Source organism: Nematolebias whitei, chromosome 3 (assembly GCF_014905685.2).
Source record: "Nematolebias whitei isolate Nwh7 chromosome 3, NemWhi1, whole genome shotgun sequence".
Taxonomy (NCBI): Eukaryota; Metazoa; Chordata; class Actinopteri; order Cyprinodontiformes; family Rivulidae; genus Nematolebias; species Nematolebias whitei.
The window spans coordinates 8,957,724-8,972,161 of NC_056500.1; the positions used below are offsets into that span (position 1 = coordinate 8,957,724).

Here is a 14,438-nt window from a genome sequence, read left to right on the forward strand (position 1 = left end):
TCACTAGTTTTGGTGGCATCATATGTGATTTAAGCCAAAAATATAAAACAAAAAGCATGCCCCTAACATTTCACAAGACTAGTTTTTGTTTTGGTGCATTTGTATTAGTTATAAACGTGTAATCAGTGTTTTAACTTGAGACTGCATGTCTTCTTTTTGCATTCTTTGTATTTTATCTTAGTTGTATTTTATAAACTGATTAGTTTTTCTCAATTTTATGTAAATAAAATTATACAAATGTGAACATGGGACTCTGAGACTACTGACAATGTAAATAAACCCTTTCAGGGAATGGCTTCAATTATTAGGAACACGTTTCTGAATAATATAACTACTCATCTTGACAGTATGCCATTTAACACTTATCTTGAGTCAAAATTAAAGAGCTGAGGCTTACATGTTTTGTACTTGTGCAGAGGAGGGTTGTGGATATGTTACAGGAAATTTATTGACATGCCAGGGGGAATTTTAAAAAAAGACCACAGAGAGGTCTGTGGATGTACTGAAGGAAGATATGGTGATAGAAGAGTGTAAATGGTAAATGGACTGTACTTATAGCACCTTTCTATCTTATTGACACTCAAAGTGCTTTACACTACAATATGTGCCCTCATACCCATTCACAGCACTCTACTAGATCTTACAAATCTAATCTGAATCTGTAGAGACTAATCGGTGCTTTAGATCACATTCATACACCGATGGGACACATCGGAGGCAATGAGGGATTCAACGTCTTGCCCAAGGACACTTCAACATGTGACTGCTGGTGGAATCAAACCCACATCTCTCCCATTTGAGGATGACTGCTCTAACCACTCAGCCACAGCTGTGTGGCTGTGTGTTAAAATAGGTTGAGTTGAAGGTAGATGGCTTGCTGAGATCACTCCTAAAGGAATCAGGAGAACAGAGAATCAAAACAAAAAATAAAGTAACACATGTAACTTTTAGGCCTGAATTTTTTTGAGCCATTATGAGGACTGAAGAAACCTTTTACACAGAAAGGGAAATGTCTCCTTCAAACACGGAAAACATCCACTTGAGTCAACATTTTTGTATTTAGTCATGATGCAGTAATGCAGGTAATATGGGCTTTGTGTGATATAATAAAAAAAATAGATAAAAACAGCTCATATTGAGGATGCTAACTTAAAATATGATTTTGCTTACTACACAAGCATTTTGCAAACTCTAGTGAGGTTTTTTGTGTTTTGTGTGACCTAAAACCCATATTTGATATTAATGTGTTTTTTTGGTGTTTTTCATATATAGATATACATTATAACCTATTTAATGAATAATACAAATAATATATTTCCTATGTATAAAAAACAATAAATTTCTAATAAAATACTTTTCAACGAAATTATTGAAAATACTGAATATTAGATCCTTAAACTTCATTGGTTTGTGTTTTAATTTCTTAAACGCACCAATAAAGTGGATAGTAAACTAAATATTTATGTGCACACTTCGACTTTTTTGAGTTATGAAACTGCTATTTATATTAAATGAATTAAAACCACACAATCCAACACCTTTTAAATTCTAGTAAAGACATTTCCACACTTGAAACGTCCGTCCAAGTATTTTGGCCTCGTTGACTTTCCGTAGCACGAATCTGTTTCCATGGCGACCATCCAAGAAGCCACGGACGGAGTAACGTAGCTCCGACACAGTGATAGCAAGAAACAAAACCTTGTTAATAAATATTAACTAGGTAACTCTATTAACTAGTTACTTAAAGAAACGTTATTGTGTTATTTTAGAGGCTAACTTGTTTTCGTCCCCGGTGAGTCAAAACGTTAGCTTGCTGCTAACGTCCAGCTAATAGCTAAAAGCTATTTAGCCTGAGGCTGCGGGACCACAGCTGAAGATAAACAGGTAAACCGAGGTTGTCTTCATACAAACCATTGCTTATTTTATGTAACTTTTCAGCGAAATCCAAATCAACAAATAATATTTTGTTTTGCCGGCTTTCTATAATAAAAATACTAAATTTAGCTTTTCTAAATACAGTAGATACTAGACTAGTAAACTGACTAGTAATTGAACACATAGAGGAACCATGTGACAGTGCAGGAAACAGCTTTTTCTGAACTAACTACGTTTTCTTTTAATTCTTTCTTTCAGTGGAAAATGTCTTTCAGAGACCTTAGAAGTAAGTAAAGCCGGCTCTCTTCTTCACATATAATGAAGAAAACAATATATTGTTGAATTCACACATTCGCATTTGGATGTTTTTGACAGATTTTACTGAAATGATGAGGGCCTTGGGCTACCCTCGCTTAATATCCATGGAGAATTTCAGAACACCTAACTTCGCCCTGGTGGCAGAAATCCTCATATGGCTTGTGAAGAGGTACTTGAGCTTTTGAAATGGGCATTATAAAAATAAAAAGCTGCTAATTCAGCTGTCAATTTCTTGTTGTGTCATTTTACTTCACCTTGCCTGGTTCTTTGTTATTCTGCTGGGACTATAAAATAATATAGCATATAAAAATATATTTTTTGCTATTTGTTTCCTGTTTCTTCTTGCAGGTATGAACCTCACATTGATATTCCCACTGAGGTGGATACAGAGTCAGACCGAGTATTTTTCATCAAGTCTGTGGCTCAGTTTATGGTGACATCATTTTACAGATTAATCTCTATATTCATTCAAATTAAAATCCCGTTACTCTGTTTTAACCATTGTCTAACATGGTTGTAGGCAACAAAGGCTCACATCAAGTTAAACACCAAAAATCTCTACCAAGCGGATGGCTACGCAGTGAAGGAGATGCTGAAGATCACCTCCATGCTGTACAGCGCCATGAAAACCAAGCAGGGGGCTCTGGAGGACACAGTGGAAGAAGAAAGCAAGTTCAAGTTTGACCTTGGCTCACGGGTGCGTTTAATATGTGTTTATTATGTCTAAAACATACCATACCAGCTTTATTTATAGAGCATTTTAAACACCCACAGGACCAAAGTGCTGTACAGTACACATAATAAAACAATTATACAGTCATAATAAAAGCAATTAAAATGATTAATAGTCACATAATAAAAGTTGCACACATACAGTACACATAATAAACATCTTATACTTGGTTATCTATACATTCTTTAGAAAGCTGTGAAGACTTTAAGAAAATAAATTTGGGACATTCAAACTGGAAACTAAAAGAATTGAAAGAAAATTATACATAGTTGAATAAATACAATATTAAAAGCTCATATTTATAATCTCATACAGTGTTTCCTCTAGTTAACTTGCCATGGTGGGGTGCTCATCTCATCCATGATTTTTGATGACGGGGGGGGGGGACACATGTCTGAGCGCAGATTGTGCTAACAGTTTTTAGTGGGGGGGCGTTCAGCATTAGGGAAAAGGCAACGTGAGTGCTGCCTTTGGCTTTTTAGCTAGGGAGCCTGTATTTCACGCCGCTAGCTTAGTGCTATGTCAGTGCTGGGGGGGAGGGTGGGTGGGGGTGCAATTTGGTTTGGTAGGCGGGGTGCTCAGTTCTGTTGACTGGGTGGAGCACCCCGCTTGTATAATGGTAGGGGAAACACTGTCATAACAGTGACTTGTATGTTATGAAGCAAAACAATAACCATTTTTAAATGCCAATGCCTTCTAAGCAGAAATGTAAACAACATCTCTACAATTTACTGATCTGGTCTCTGTCTAGATGTGACCTCGCCTTCCTAAGCAATATGGCAGATTCACACTCCTTGAAGGCAGCTGAAGTCCCTATGGTCTAATGTCTTTGGTCAAGCTGCTGTGGAAAATGATAGAAACAAACAAGCCAAATAGTTTCATTTGGAAAACTTACAGAACAACAATAATAATAAAGTTTTTCTAGCTTATATACTATGAGACCCTTTCAGAGTACTTGTGGTATCTATGTCTTGGGTCATTTACTGTTTTTGTATCCCAAACTCCAAACTATAAGATGTGAGATGTAAATGCTCTGTGGAGTTCAGAAGCTGTTAATGTGTCTCACGTTCAGGTTGCTTTAGTTATAGTATTTTATGTTGCATTACTTAATTTGAACATCATCTGTTTGTCAAATATACCCACACACGTGCTTTCAAACTCATAATATTCAGTTAACACTTCCTTTATAAATTCAACAGTTTAATAGAAAAAAGAAATGTTCTTCCAGCTCAATAATTTGCTGTTTGTTTGGTTTTTTGCAAATGGTATTCCTTTTGAAATCTTGTCCACATGCGTGCGCTGAATTGATCTGACTTTGTTTTTACTGTAGATTTCAGACCTTAAAGCAGCCCGTCAGCTGGCGTCTGAGATCACATCCAAAGGAGCATCTTTGTACGATTTACTGGGAGAAGAGGTTGACCTGAGGGTGAGGGAAACACCGTTAAGATCTACAACATTAAGCAACGAAAACATCTTGTTTTATAAAGATGATTGCTTAAATTTTTATATATTTTTAATCAACACAAATTGGACTTAAAGTGTTTTATCTCTGTTTAATGTTTAAGCACATATTTAGTTTCCTGTGAGAGAGGGCGCAGAGGGGCCTGGTTTTCTGAGGATAAAGTATTATCAGATGAGAGCAGCAGCATTTTGAAAACAGTTACATGTAAAGCAGTCTGTCTGATATCAACGACTTACAGAATGCATCGTTTTGTGTTTAACTGTGAAACCTACAGGAAAAAAGAAATGCTGCCATCGCTCGACCGCTTGATATTAACGAGATTGAAAAAGCCTTGAGAGCTGCCATCAAGGAGGTTCTGGTCAGTATTCTGTTTTATTTCCATTTCTTTGACCTTAAATATTGCACATAGTGTGCTTTTTATCTTTATTGTTTTGTTGCACGGAACCTGTTGCTCTATTTTGATTTTCTTTATTTTTTAAGCAAAACGTAGAAAAGAACAAAGAGATGCTGAATAATATTGTCTCAGATGAGAACAGTCTGGATGCCAAGATCGTGAAGAAAAAACAAGAGCTGGAGAGGTATCAAAAGAGGCTGCAGACCCTGAAGAGTGTCAGGTCCGTTTGTGACGTGAAAGGTGGCAAAGTGAAATTACGACTTGTTTTAATTCATTTTGCAAAGTTAATTTTTCTTTTTAATTAAAAGAAGTGTTTAAACAGAACAGTAGCAAATAAAAAAAATGTGGTTATCCGTAAACTCTTAGGCCAGCATTCATGGATGAATATGAGAAGATAGAGGAGGATCTGCAGAAGCATTATGAGATGTTCGTGGAGAAGTTTCGAAACCTCAGCTTCCTGGAGTCTCAACTGGATGAATACCACAGACTGGAACAGGAACGATTTGAGGTGTGTGGACTGTGATATGATATCAAGAACACTGAATCATGCTGAGAATCCTCTATTTAAAACGAAATTTAAAAAGATACATTTTGGAAAAGATATAACTACTTCATCGCTGTAATATTCATAACCTGGGTTAATTTGATTAAGAAGCACTAATGTGGCAACAATGGTGAGAAAGTTAGGAACGGTATGCTGAGTGCAGAGAAATGGCCACTCTTTTGCTTCAAAGGAGGTTGAGCTGCAGATTGAAACTTCTGCATTCAACACAGACTGTGTTGTGCGCTCTGCAGGAAGCTGAAAACAATCTGAGGGTAATGCAGCACAAACTGAAGGAGGAGGAGCGAGCTCTCCTGAAAGATTCCTGTGAGAAAACCAAACACACGTACAGACGCTGGGAGCAAATGAAAACAACTTGTTTGTCCATCTCCAAAAATGTTGTTCTCTCTGGCAGTGAAAGATGAGGACTCGGACTCTGAGGTTCCTGACGACGAAGGGTCAGACAGCGACCTTGAAGAATCTCGGCCCTTTAGACCCCGACCCACACGGAATGGCCTCATGGCAGGTAGAAATACTTGATACTTGCATTTCATTTTATTGAGACCTGGAACATGTCTGAGTAAAGAACTTTAGATTAATCTTCATCCTCAGACTTTTTCACTCTCATAAATTCATAGCTGCTTGTTCTTTTTTCCTACCAAGGGAGAGGAGGACACTTTATTGGTAACATGCAGGGTGGTGACAGTGATGAGGTCAGTATTGTCCTTGACTTTATACTAGTTCTTATTTCTTTGCGTCACCTTGTTTTTTATGTGAAGCCGATTCAAAGTCTTTTCTGTTTAAATTTAATAAATACTTTACACTGCAAAAAAGTCCTGCTTATTTTATAGATTTCATATTTTCAGTCAACGAAATTGTAGTTTATCGTTTACTACCATCAGTTTTTGGCACTTTGATTTAAAATTTAACTCTGTGTTGAATCGTCATCTTTATCGTTTCATTTACTGTTTTTTTGTTGTGACATTTCCCTACACTTGAATTTCATAAGGTGTTTTTAGCAGTCCCCAACAGGTCGGCCCTTCATCCCAAAAAACAGCAGAGTGTAAAGGTTTGTGCAGGAAAAACATTCAGTTTACGTTTTCCTCCTGTTGTTTTAAAAAAAAAATCCATTCTCAAAACTCCCCATTAAGAAGCTGATTCTCATGTGTATGACACAACTGTTTTTAGTGGCAATAAAGTGTTTTTTTTAACAATGGTATTACAGTATTTTCAAATGTATGTAAATTCAGAGTTTAAGATGGATTTTTTTTTAAACTGTATGTGTTTTCCTGCCCTGAAAGTCTTGTTAATCAGTGATTAGAATATCTTGAGTGAGATAGTGACGAACAAACGTCATCCTGTGAGTATTTACAGTATTGTGGTTGTTGCTGTTTGTTCCAGAGTGAAGACAGTGAGATTGATGTGGACGAGGATGATGAAGAAGGTGAGGAGGAGGAGGAAGAGGAGAGCAAGGATTTGGAGGATGACCGTTTGGACGGCTCTTTGTCGAAGAGCAACCGTCCTTCCAGGGGGGGTGGGAGACCCCCTCTGCTGGAGGAAAGTGATGATGACTTCTGAATGAACACATGAACCATAGACGGTCTTTATGAAGGTTTTGACATAAACACGGACAAGGTGTTTCTGTGTGTATGTTCAAATGTATCACATTTTGTTACCATTCAGTTTATTTGTTTCTCAATATAACTCCTGTTTTTTATTCTTTATTCTTGTCTCAGGGATGACAGCAAAATAAATATAGTGATATTGATGGTAAACATTGTAATTTAGTATTATTTGGGGTAAAATTTTTAGTGTTATAATATTAAACTAGTGAAAACAATACTTTTAACCCTGTTATAGCCATTGAATAAAATAACTTAGTAGGAACTCTTACTGATTGTCTTCTTGACAAGTTATAGTTATACTTTTACACTGTTATTTATCAATATCAATACAACTATAAGGATAAGAACAGCCGATATTATCGATACTTGGATCAAGCCACCCAGTACTAGTATTAATGAAGAGTAGATGCAGCTGAATCAGACTCCGCTGCCCTCGATGTTCCCGGCAAATGCACAGTCCTTCAGGAATATAATATACAAGTTCCAGGGAAACGTCCGGTTCCAAAAAAGTTTTACAGAATGCTGTGCAGTTTATTTATAATTGAGTGTCAAGAAAGACTCTGTTAGAAATGGTTAACAAAAATCAAGAATTCTACCATGATCCCAAGCTTGTGGTTCAGTAAAATGAATAAAGTGGTATCAGAATCCATTCTAACGGAGTGGTAAAGATTAAGGATACATTCAAACAGTGTAAATTAATTGAGTTGTTTCAGCTGTTTAGAAGTGCTGCAATTTTTCTGGTTTGTCTTGATGTATTTTATTTTATTCTTTACCAATTGAACCAACTGACCTTAATTTTTAAGGTTGGGCAGAGATTTTTGATTATTCAAGGTCTAGTTACAGTGCCACTGTCATGACCATCTTTATTTATTTATTTTCCCAGTAATACATTGACAACTGGTAAAGACCACTGAATGAACCAACCAGAAGTATTTACTAGTATTTATCACAATCATTTCTACCGTCAACGGGTCAGGATTTAAATGGATACATTCAGAAAACGTAATTGAAGTTATTTCAGAGGTTGTTGTTGTTTTTAAATCAAAGTATGGTACAGACTGCAATTTTACCATTTTGCCCATTAGATTATTTATTTTACGAAACTGGACCGACTCAGACCAGTTCACCGTAAAATTACAGTAAACGGTGACCGTAATGATGTGATTTTTTTGATTGGCATTGATATTTATTAGTGAACGGATTAGGTAGCTCCTCAAAGTGCTCCTTCCACTGCTCATTTTTCTTAGTTTGGATAAGTTCTCCACCCAAACCAAGCACAGTCTGGGACAGGGCGCACGTTCCTTTTCTGAATGCCAGAACCTCCTTGAGGCCAACCAAAACTTCTTCATGGCCTCCCTGAATTCCTCCCATGCATGAGATTTTGCATCCATGTTCACAGAAGTCACAGTCCTTCTTGCCACCCTGTACCTGTCAGCTGCTTCACGAGTCCTCATGGCACAGCCAAGCACTGAAGGCCTGTTTCTTTAGCTTGACGGCCTTCGTCACAGCTGATGTCCACCAGCAGGTCCTTTAGTTGTCACTACGACAGGCACCAATGACCTTCAGGACAGAGCTCCTGAAAGTTGCATCTGAAATAGAGGCCCTGAACCCATCTCGTTCAGATTCCATGTACCTGACCTCCTTCAAGACGTGTGAAAAACTCCCAGATGTGTGAGTTGAAGATTGTAGGGACAGGGAGCTATACCAGACTTTCCTAGTTCATCCTCACTATGTGCTTGGGTTTAGATCTAACTCAACACCAGGTGGTGATCAGTTGACAGCTTTGCCCTTCTCATCACCAAGACATAGAGCCACAGGTCATTGACACAACACAGTCAATCATTGCCTTTTGCCCTAAGGTGGTCTGGTACCAACATGGACCACGCTATGCTCGGACTTGTCTGTTATGGACAGCCCACACTGAGCACAGAAGTCCATTAACAGAGCATTGTTCGAGTTCAGATCAGTGAGACCGTCCCTCCCAGTTCCCTATTACCAGGTAGGTGCCTTAATCTTCCTTCTTCAGGTGAGGTTTCTGGTGCTGTTTCATTCATCAAGGGTCTGGCCCCTCCCCTGGGGTCTGTTTGCTATAGGAAAACATACCAGGGGTTGCCCCAGGCAACATAGCTCTCTTGGGGGGCAATTGGGGGTGGGGCCGGTGCTCCGGTTCTCCCTGGGTTGTTTGGATCTTTTGATCAGGGTTCCTGGTTATGATGGCCGGCCCTTTGGCTGGGGTGGCCGCCGGGTTCCGGCGGGGGGTCAGCTGTGGTTGTGTGTGTGTGTGTGTGTGTGGGCAATGGTGGTGTATGGCGGCAGTCGGGGGTGTGGCTTCGCTTTGACGGGGTGCTGGCTAGTCGGCCTGATGTGACATTCGTGGTGGCGGGGGGGGGGGGGGGGGGGGGGGGGGGCGGGGGGGGGGGGGGGGGGTGCATGGGTGGCATGTCGGGGCCTCTCCAGGCCTGTGGTGTGGGGCTGTAGGGGTGCCTGATCATTAGTGCGTTGGGCCGGCCTTCCTCAGCTGCTGCTGCTCTGGCCCTCGGCCTGGGACCGACTTGCGGTCGCTGTCGGGTGGGTGGGGCGCATGGACGGGCTGTCTTTGTGTGTCTGTTTATGTCTCGGGTTGGGTTTTAGGTGGTCCCCTCTCTTGTATCAATTTGGGCCCCTCATTTAATGTGGGGTCTACTTCCCCCTGTCGTGCTCCCCTCTGGTGGTGGGCCCCCCTGCACTGGTGCATTGGCGGCTCTCAGCATCTGGGGCTGGGTGGTGGGGTGTGTGCAAGCCCTGGTGGCTGCCTACCGGGGCCTGGGTGCCCTGGCTCTGTTGGGCCTCTGTTGGGGGGTGATATGACCTCGGGGCTCGGTGTCCATGGCCGGATCTACTTTGGAGGGGCGGGTTGCCGGCGGGGCCTGTGGACTCGTCGCTGCAGCCTCCTGGGGTTTCTGAATTGTGGTTGCTGGGGGTCGCCCGGGGCTTCCCTTTGCTTCTCTCTCTGGGGGGTGTGGGTGTCCCTGTTGGGGGACTCGCGGAGCTCCGGGCTTGGGGACCGCTGTGTGTCTGTGACTCCGGTCTTCCCTGTGTTACCTTTGTGTCCTGTGGGGACGGGTCTGTGGGTTCCCACATCCACTATTGAACATTTTTATGGAGAAACCTTATAGTGACAAGCATGCTCACACAGGTGTTTAGAGTCAGGTGTTTATCAGATACACACTCATTTGTATTGGTGTGGCCACTAAATACATCTTGCATTACCATGTACTATATAAAATAATTTCTAATGATGTTGTAAGTATCATTATATATGTTGTTTGTTGTTGTGGTTTCTCTGTTTTGTCTTGTTTTTGTTTTGTTTTTCTTTCTACAGGTCTAGAGGTGGACTTCAATGATGTTGATTTGTGTTCTCTTTATCCCTCTCTCTCTCTCTCCACTATTCCTATCTCCTTCTTTACCTTTTAACCCTTCTCTCACTTTTCTGCTTTGTTTTCTAATTTGTTTTTCATCCCCATGTCCATTACATCTGAAACAAACCCAAAACAAATTCTAATGAAATTTAATTTATATTATCAAGTGGAGCATTAAGTTTCAGGGAAGGGTCCATTATCACTCCCAGATTTGTGACTCTGTTTTTCTGACAGGGCTAGAGCGGAAAGGTCGATGCAGTGGTGTGTGATCGTGTCATTGGGAGGGAACAACATGACTTCAGACTTCTTTTCATTGAAACTTAAGAAATTTAAAGCCATCCAGTCCCTGATGTCAGCCAGGCAGTCAAGCAGAGGTTGAATAGAGCATGTACCAATGTGTCTTAGGAGAAAGTAAATTTGACGGTCATCGGCGTAGAAGTGAAAGGGTATGTTATGTTTCCGGAAAATAGCACCACGTGGCAGCAGTTATAAAGAGAATAGGAAGGGACCCAGGATGGACCCCTGCGGAACCCCCCATTTAAGCTCTGCCGCTGCAGAACTAAAATCCTTGATGGAGACACAAAAGGATCTGTCAGCGAGGTAGGATCTGAACCAATTGAGGGCTGACCCTGTGATGCCCACCCACTGCTCCAACCTAGCAATGAGGATCTCATGGTCGATGGTGTCAAAGGCGGCTGTGAGGTCCAATAGGACAAGCAGCACAGAATCACCAGTATCTGTGGATAAGAAGATGTCGTTAAAGACCTTCAGTAGGGCAGTTTCAGTGCTGCGGAGAGGTTTAAAGCCAGATTGGAATAGCTCTAAGATGGCATGATCCTCCAGGAAGCACTTCAACTGGGACTCAACTATTTTCTCCAGTGAGTCCCCGAGGCTCAATGGGATTAACCTGTATAAATAAAGGTTGAATGAGGGGGTGGAAGGGAATGAAAGAACAGATTAACTTGCTAAAAAAAAAAAGGCTTTGAAGGGTAAAATAACAGTTAATATACCATTAGGGAATGGAGAGGGTAAATCAATAATTAAAGGAAAATAAATGGAAAATTGGCAGAAAAAGTGGAATGAAGATGAGAAAGGAAGAATGTTACTCAAAATACAAAACTCAGTAGTGATAAAGAATTATAGAGATAGAAGAAATGATGTGATAATAATGAGACTGGGGGGTAAGCCATACTTATCTAAATAGGGAAAGGAGGTTGTGAGGTTACACACTCATGCTCAGTAGGTGGCGGTAGGCACCTGAACGTTGCTTGCAATCCACCAATAAAATAACAGAAGAAGAAGAGTGAACTCGACGATCATCTACTCTGGTCTGTTTTGAGTAAAACTTCCTGTTTCAAAGTCCGTCCGTCAGAGCTGCAGAAATGATCAGTGTTTTATTTTTCTGTGTTGTGAATGTGTGAGCAAACATGCAGCAGTGTTTAGAGTCTCTGGTCCGACTGCTGGAGTCCTACAGAGGAAGAGATAAAGCCGTGAGTCGCATCATCGGTTACTGAAATGTATTTTTTGATGTTTTAGGTCGTTGTCAGTTACACACGCACAAGCCAGTTACACTAACATGTCCTAATTGTTGTTTTTTTCATTCATAAATGTGGCCAAAGTGTAAAACTTTGTGTGTGAGGTAAAAACTAAGTCGTCGTAGTAAAACCGACGTGAATAAATAAAGAGATGTGCATTTTTGCACACTTTAAATTAGATTTTATTCATTTTATAACCTTAAGGTCAATTTTTATATTCTGATATCTAAACGTATTTCCCTGTGACCTTATTTACTATTTATAAATGTTGGACATATTTGTATGTGATGCTGTTTGAGCTTCTAATGATTATTTTTGTGTGTTTGTGCAGATCAGGACCGTCTGTTACGGCTCGCAGCTTGTTGGAGGTGTTCTGACCCTGAAGACAAATGTTTCCTCCCAGCAACTTGGGAAAAGTTTACTGCTGTTTTCCGCTCAGCTCAGCCACTGCAGGACGGTGCTGAGACTGTTCGATGATCTCTCCATGCTGGCGTACTCCCACGGCTATGGGTTTGGTGCTTCGGTGCGTCAAACACTCGCATCACAAGTCACCATGACTCGATTGTTTCCCAGAGAGACGGATTAGTTTGCTGTAATTAGGTAGTTCATCGTGAAAACGGTTTAAAGTGTTGATCGTCTTCACTGGTTCAAAATACATGCCTTTGAACACATCAGCCTATGCGTTGTCCAGAAATGTCCAGCTTTAACTTTCAATATTTCAGGAGGAGGATGCAGGCGTTCGCTGGATATCAGTACTGACGAATGTGGCTGACCAGCTCTACTACCCGTGTGAACACATGGCCTGGGCCGCTGACGCTGAGCTCATCAAAGCGAGGTCTGATAAGTGGTGGTTGTTCAGCACGGTGCTGTGGGGAACTTCACTGCTGCTGGGGATCCTCAGGTACGAGCACGTCAGAACAACCGACCCATGGTTCAGATGCACACGAGCGACAGTCCTATCACTATCACTGCTGTGGCTCTTACGTTTAAATGAAAACTGCAAGCGATACGTTGGTGCTTGCATTGTCTTACAAACATCAGATGTGCTTCCTGTTTTTTGTCACATTTGAATGTTTCCAGATTTTTATGTAGAGAAGATTTAAAACGGAAAAAAACTATAAGGAAAAATTAGATCAGCAAATAAAAAAATCACACTTGGCCATACAAATATTCAGAAAAAACAAGTCAAATTAACATTGCTGTTAGTGGCAATAAAAAATTAAATTTAAAAAAACTTTGAATTGTAGCGTTTATTGCAGCATTTCTACAGGAATTACCTCATTTTAAACGCCAAAGTCTCTGAGTCTGTAAACCTGATTGCTGACAAAGAAAACGTAAAAAATGTGAAAACTGATTATCGTGTTGACGAGTGGGTTTGCTTCTTTCATAAAAGACGGGTGAGCCCGTGTGTTCGGTGATCTGTCTGTTAGCAAAATATTTCATGAACCGGTTTCAATGAAAGCCTCAAAGTAATGACTGGATATACATCTCCAGCTGATAAACTTTTAGAATTAACCTGATTCAAGATGCAGATAATCAGCCTTAACAAACTCAAACATGGCTGTAACTCGGTAAGTCTTACAAATATCGTGGTAAAATGTGTTGTGATTGGAGCTGAACGTCATCAGCAGCACATAATCCAAGCTCTAACAGATCGTGCAAAACGTTGGCACGTAATGCCAAGGGTCGAGATGCATCCCTTCAAAGAATGCTACCTACATTTCTTATGTATAAAAGGCAGATTATATTTAAAAGCTACTGTAAATTCAGCTACATCTGAAGTATTTTGTATATTAGAGCTTTAACCAGCCAACGAACACTTTCAATTTGAATTCAAAAGTCATGTTGTTTTTTTTTTTTTTTTTGCAGATCTCTTCGAGTTCTGGTGCTGCTGAGGAGGAAGTTAAAGAAATACGAGAAGGACGGAGGAGGCAGCAGGTGTTTATCAGTGCAGTGCAACTACAGTTAGCCTATCTGATGGCATAGTGGGAAGTTTTAAAGAGTTGTTGAGCCTTTCAGTCTTGTATATATGTATAAATATAGATAGCAAGATAAAGCTCTGTAATAGAATAATCCCTTATCTACTCAATTCATTTTATTTATATAGCGCCGAATCACAACAAAGTCGTCTCAGGGCACTGAACAGGAACATTCACATCCATAGAAAAGCCAATTAGTAAAGTTATCTATCTAAGGAAGCTAATATTACATGTGTGTTTCTCCCACCTCAAACTACCCAACCTGATGAATCTGTCTGTTTTCTCTTTTAGACACTCTCAGCTCTGCAGGCAGATGCAAGGGGAGCTGCTCTCCATCCTCAGCAGCACCGCTGACCTCAGCAACGCCGTTCACTGGATGCCGCCCGGCTTCCTTTGGGCGGGACGATTCCCCAGCTGGCTGGTTGGTTTGCTGGGCACCGTCTCCTCTCTGATTGGTTTGATTCAGATGAACAGCAGCGACAGTGAGCAGTCAGACAGCGCAGAGTCCTCGTCACAGTGAAGGAGAGACGTGACCAACAAACTGAAACATGCCATAAAATTGACGTTTTTCAAACTTG

General features: G+C 40.6%; 2 protein-coding genes across 2 annotated transcripts; both read left to right on the top strand.

Annotated features, from left to right (window-relative positions):
• The first annotated feature begins 2,264 nt into the window (after positions 1-2,264).
• cluap1 (clusterin associated protein 1) lies at positions 2,265-6,935 on the top strand. The gene is made up of 11 exons (XM_037697825.1): positions 2,265-2,362; positions 2,542-2,626; positions 2,714-2,890; positions 4,257-4,352; positions 4,663-4,746; positions 4,869-5,002; positions 5,149-5,290; positions 5,578-5,650; positions 5,739-5,849; positions 5,987-6,036; positions 6,725-6,935. Exons 1-11 carry the CDS (start codon positions 2,265-2,267, stop codon positions 6,899-6,901), a joined length of 1,227 nt encoding a protein of 408 aa, XP_037553753.1. The 3' UTR covers positions 6,902-6,935.
• A 4,838-nt stretch (positions 6,936-11,773) lies between these two features.
• pex11g (peroxisomal biogenesis factor 11 gamma) lies at positions 11,774-14,407 on the top strand. The gene is made up of 5 exons (XM_037674497.1): positions 11,774-11,836; positions 12,213-12,404; positions 12,604-12,782; positions 13,751-13,819; positions 14,152-14,407. The coding sequence occupies exons 1-5, from the start codon at positions 11,774-11,776 to the stop codon at positions 14,378-14,380; spliced, it is 732 nt and encodes a 243-aa protein (XP_037530425.1). The 3' UTR covers positions 14,381-14,407.
• The last annotated feature ends 31 nt before the right edge of the window (positions 14,408-14,438 follow it).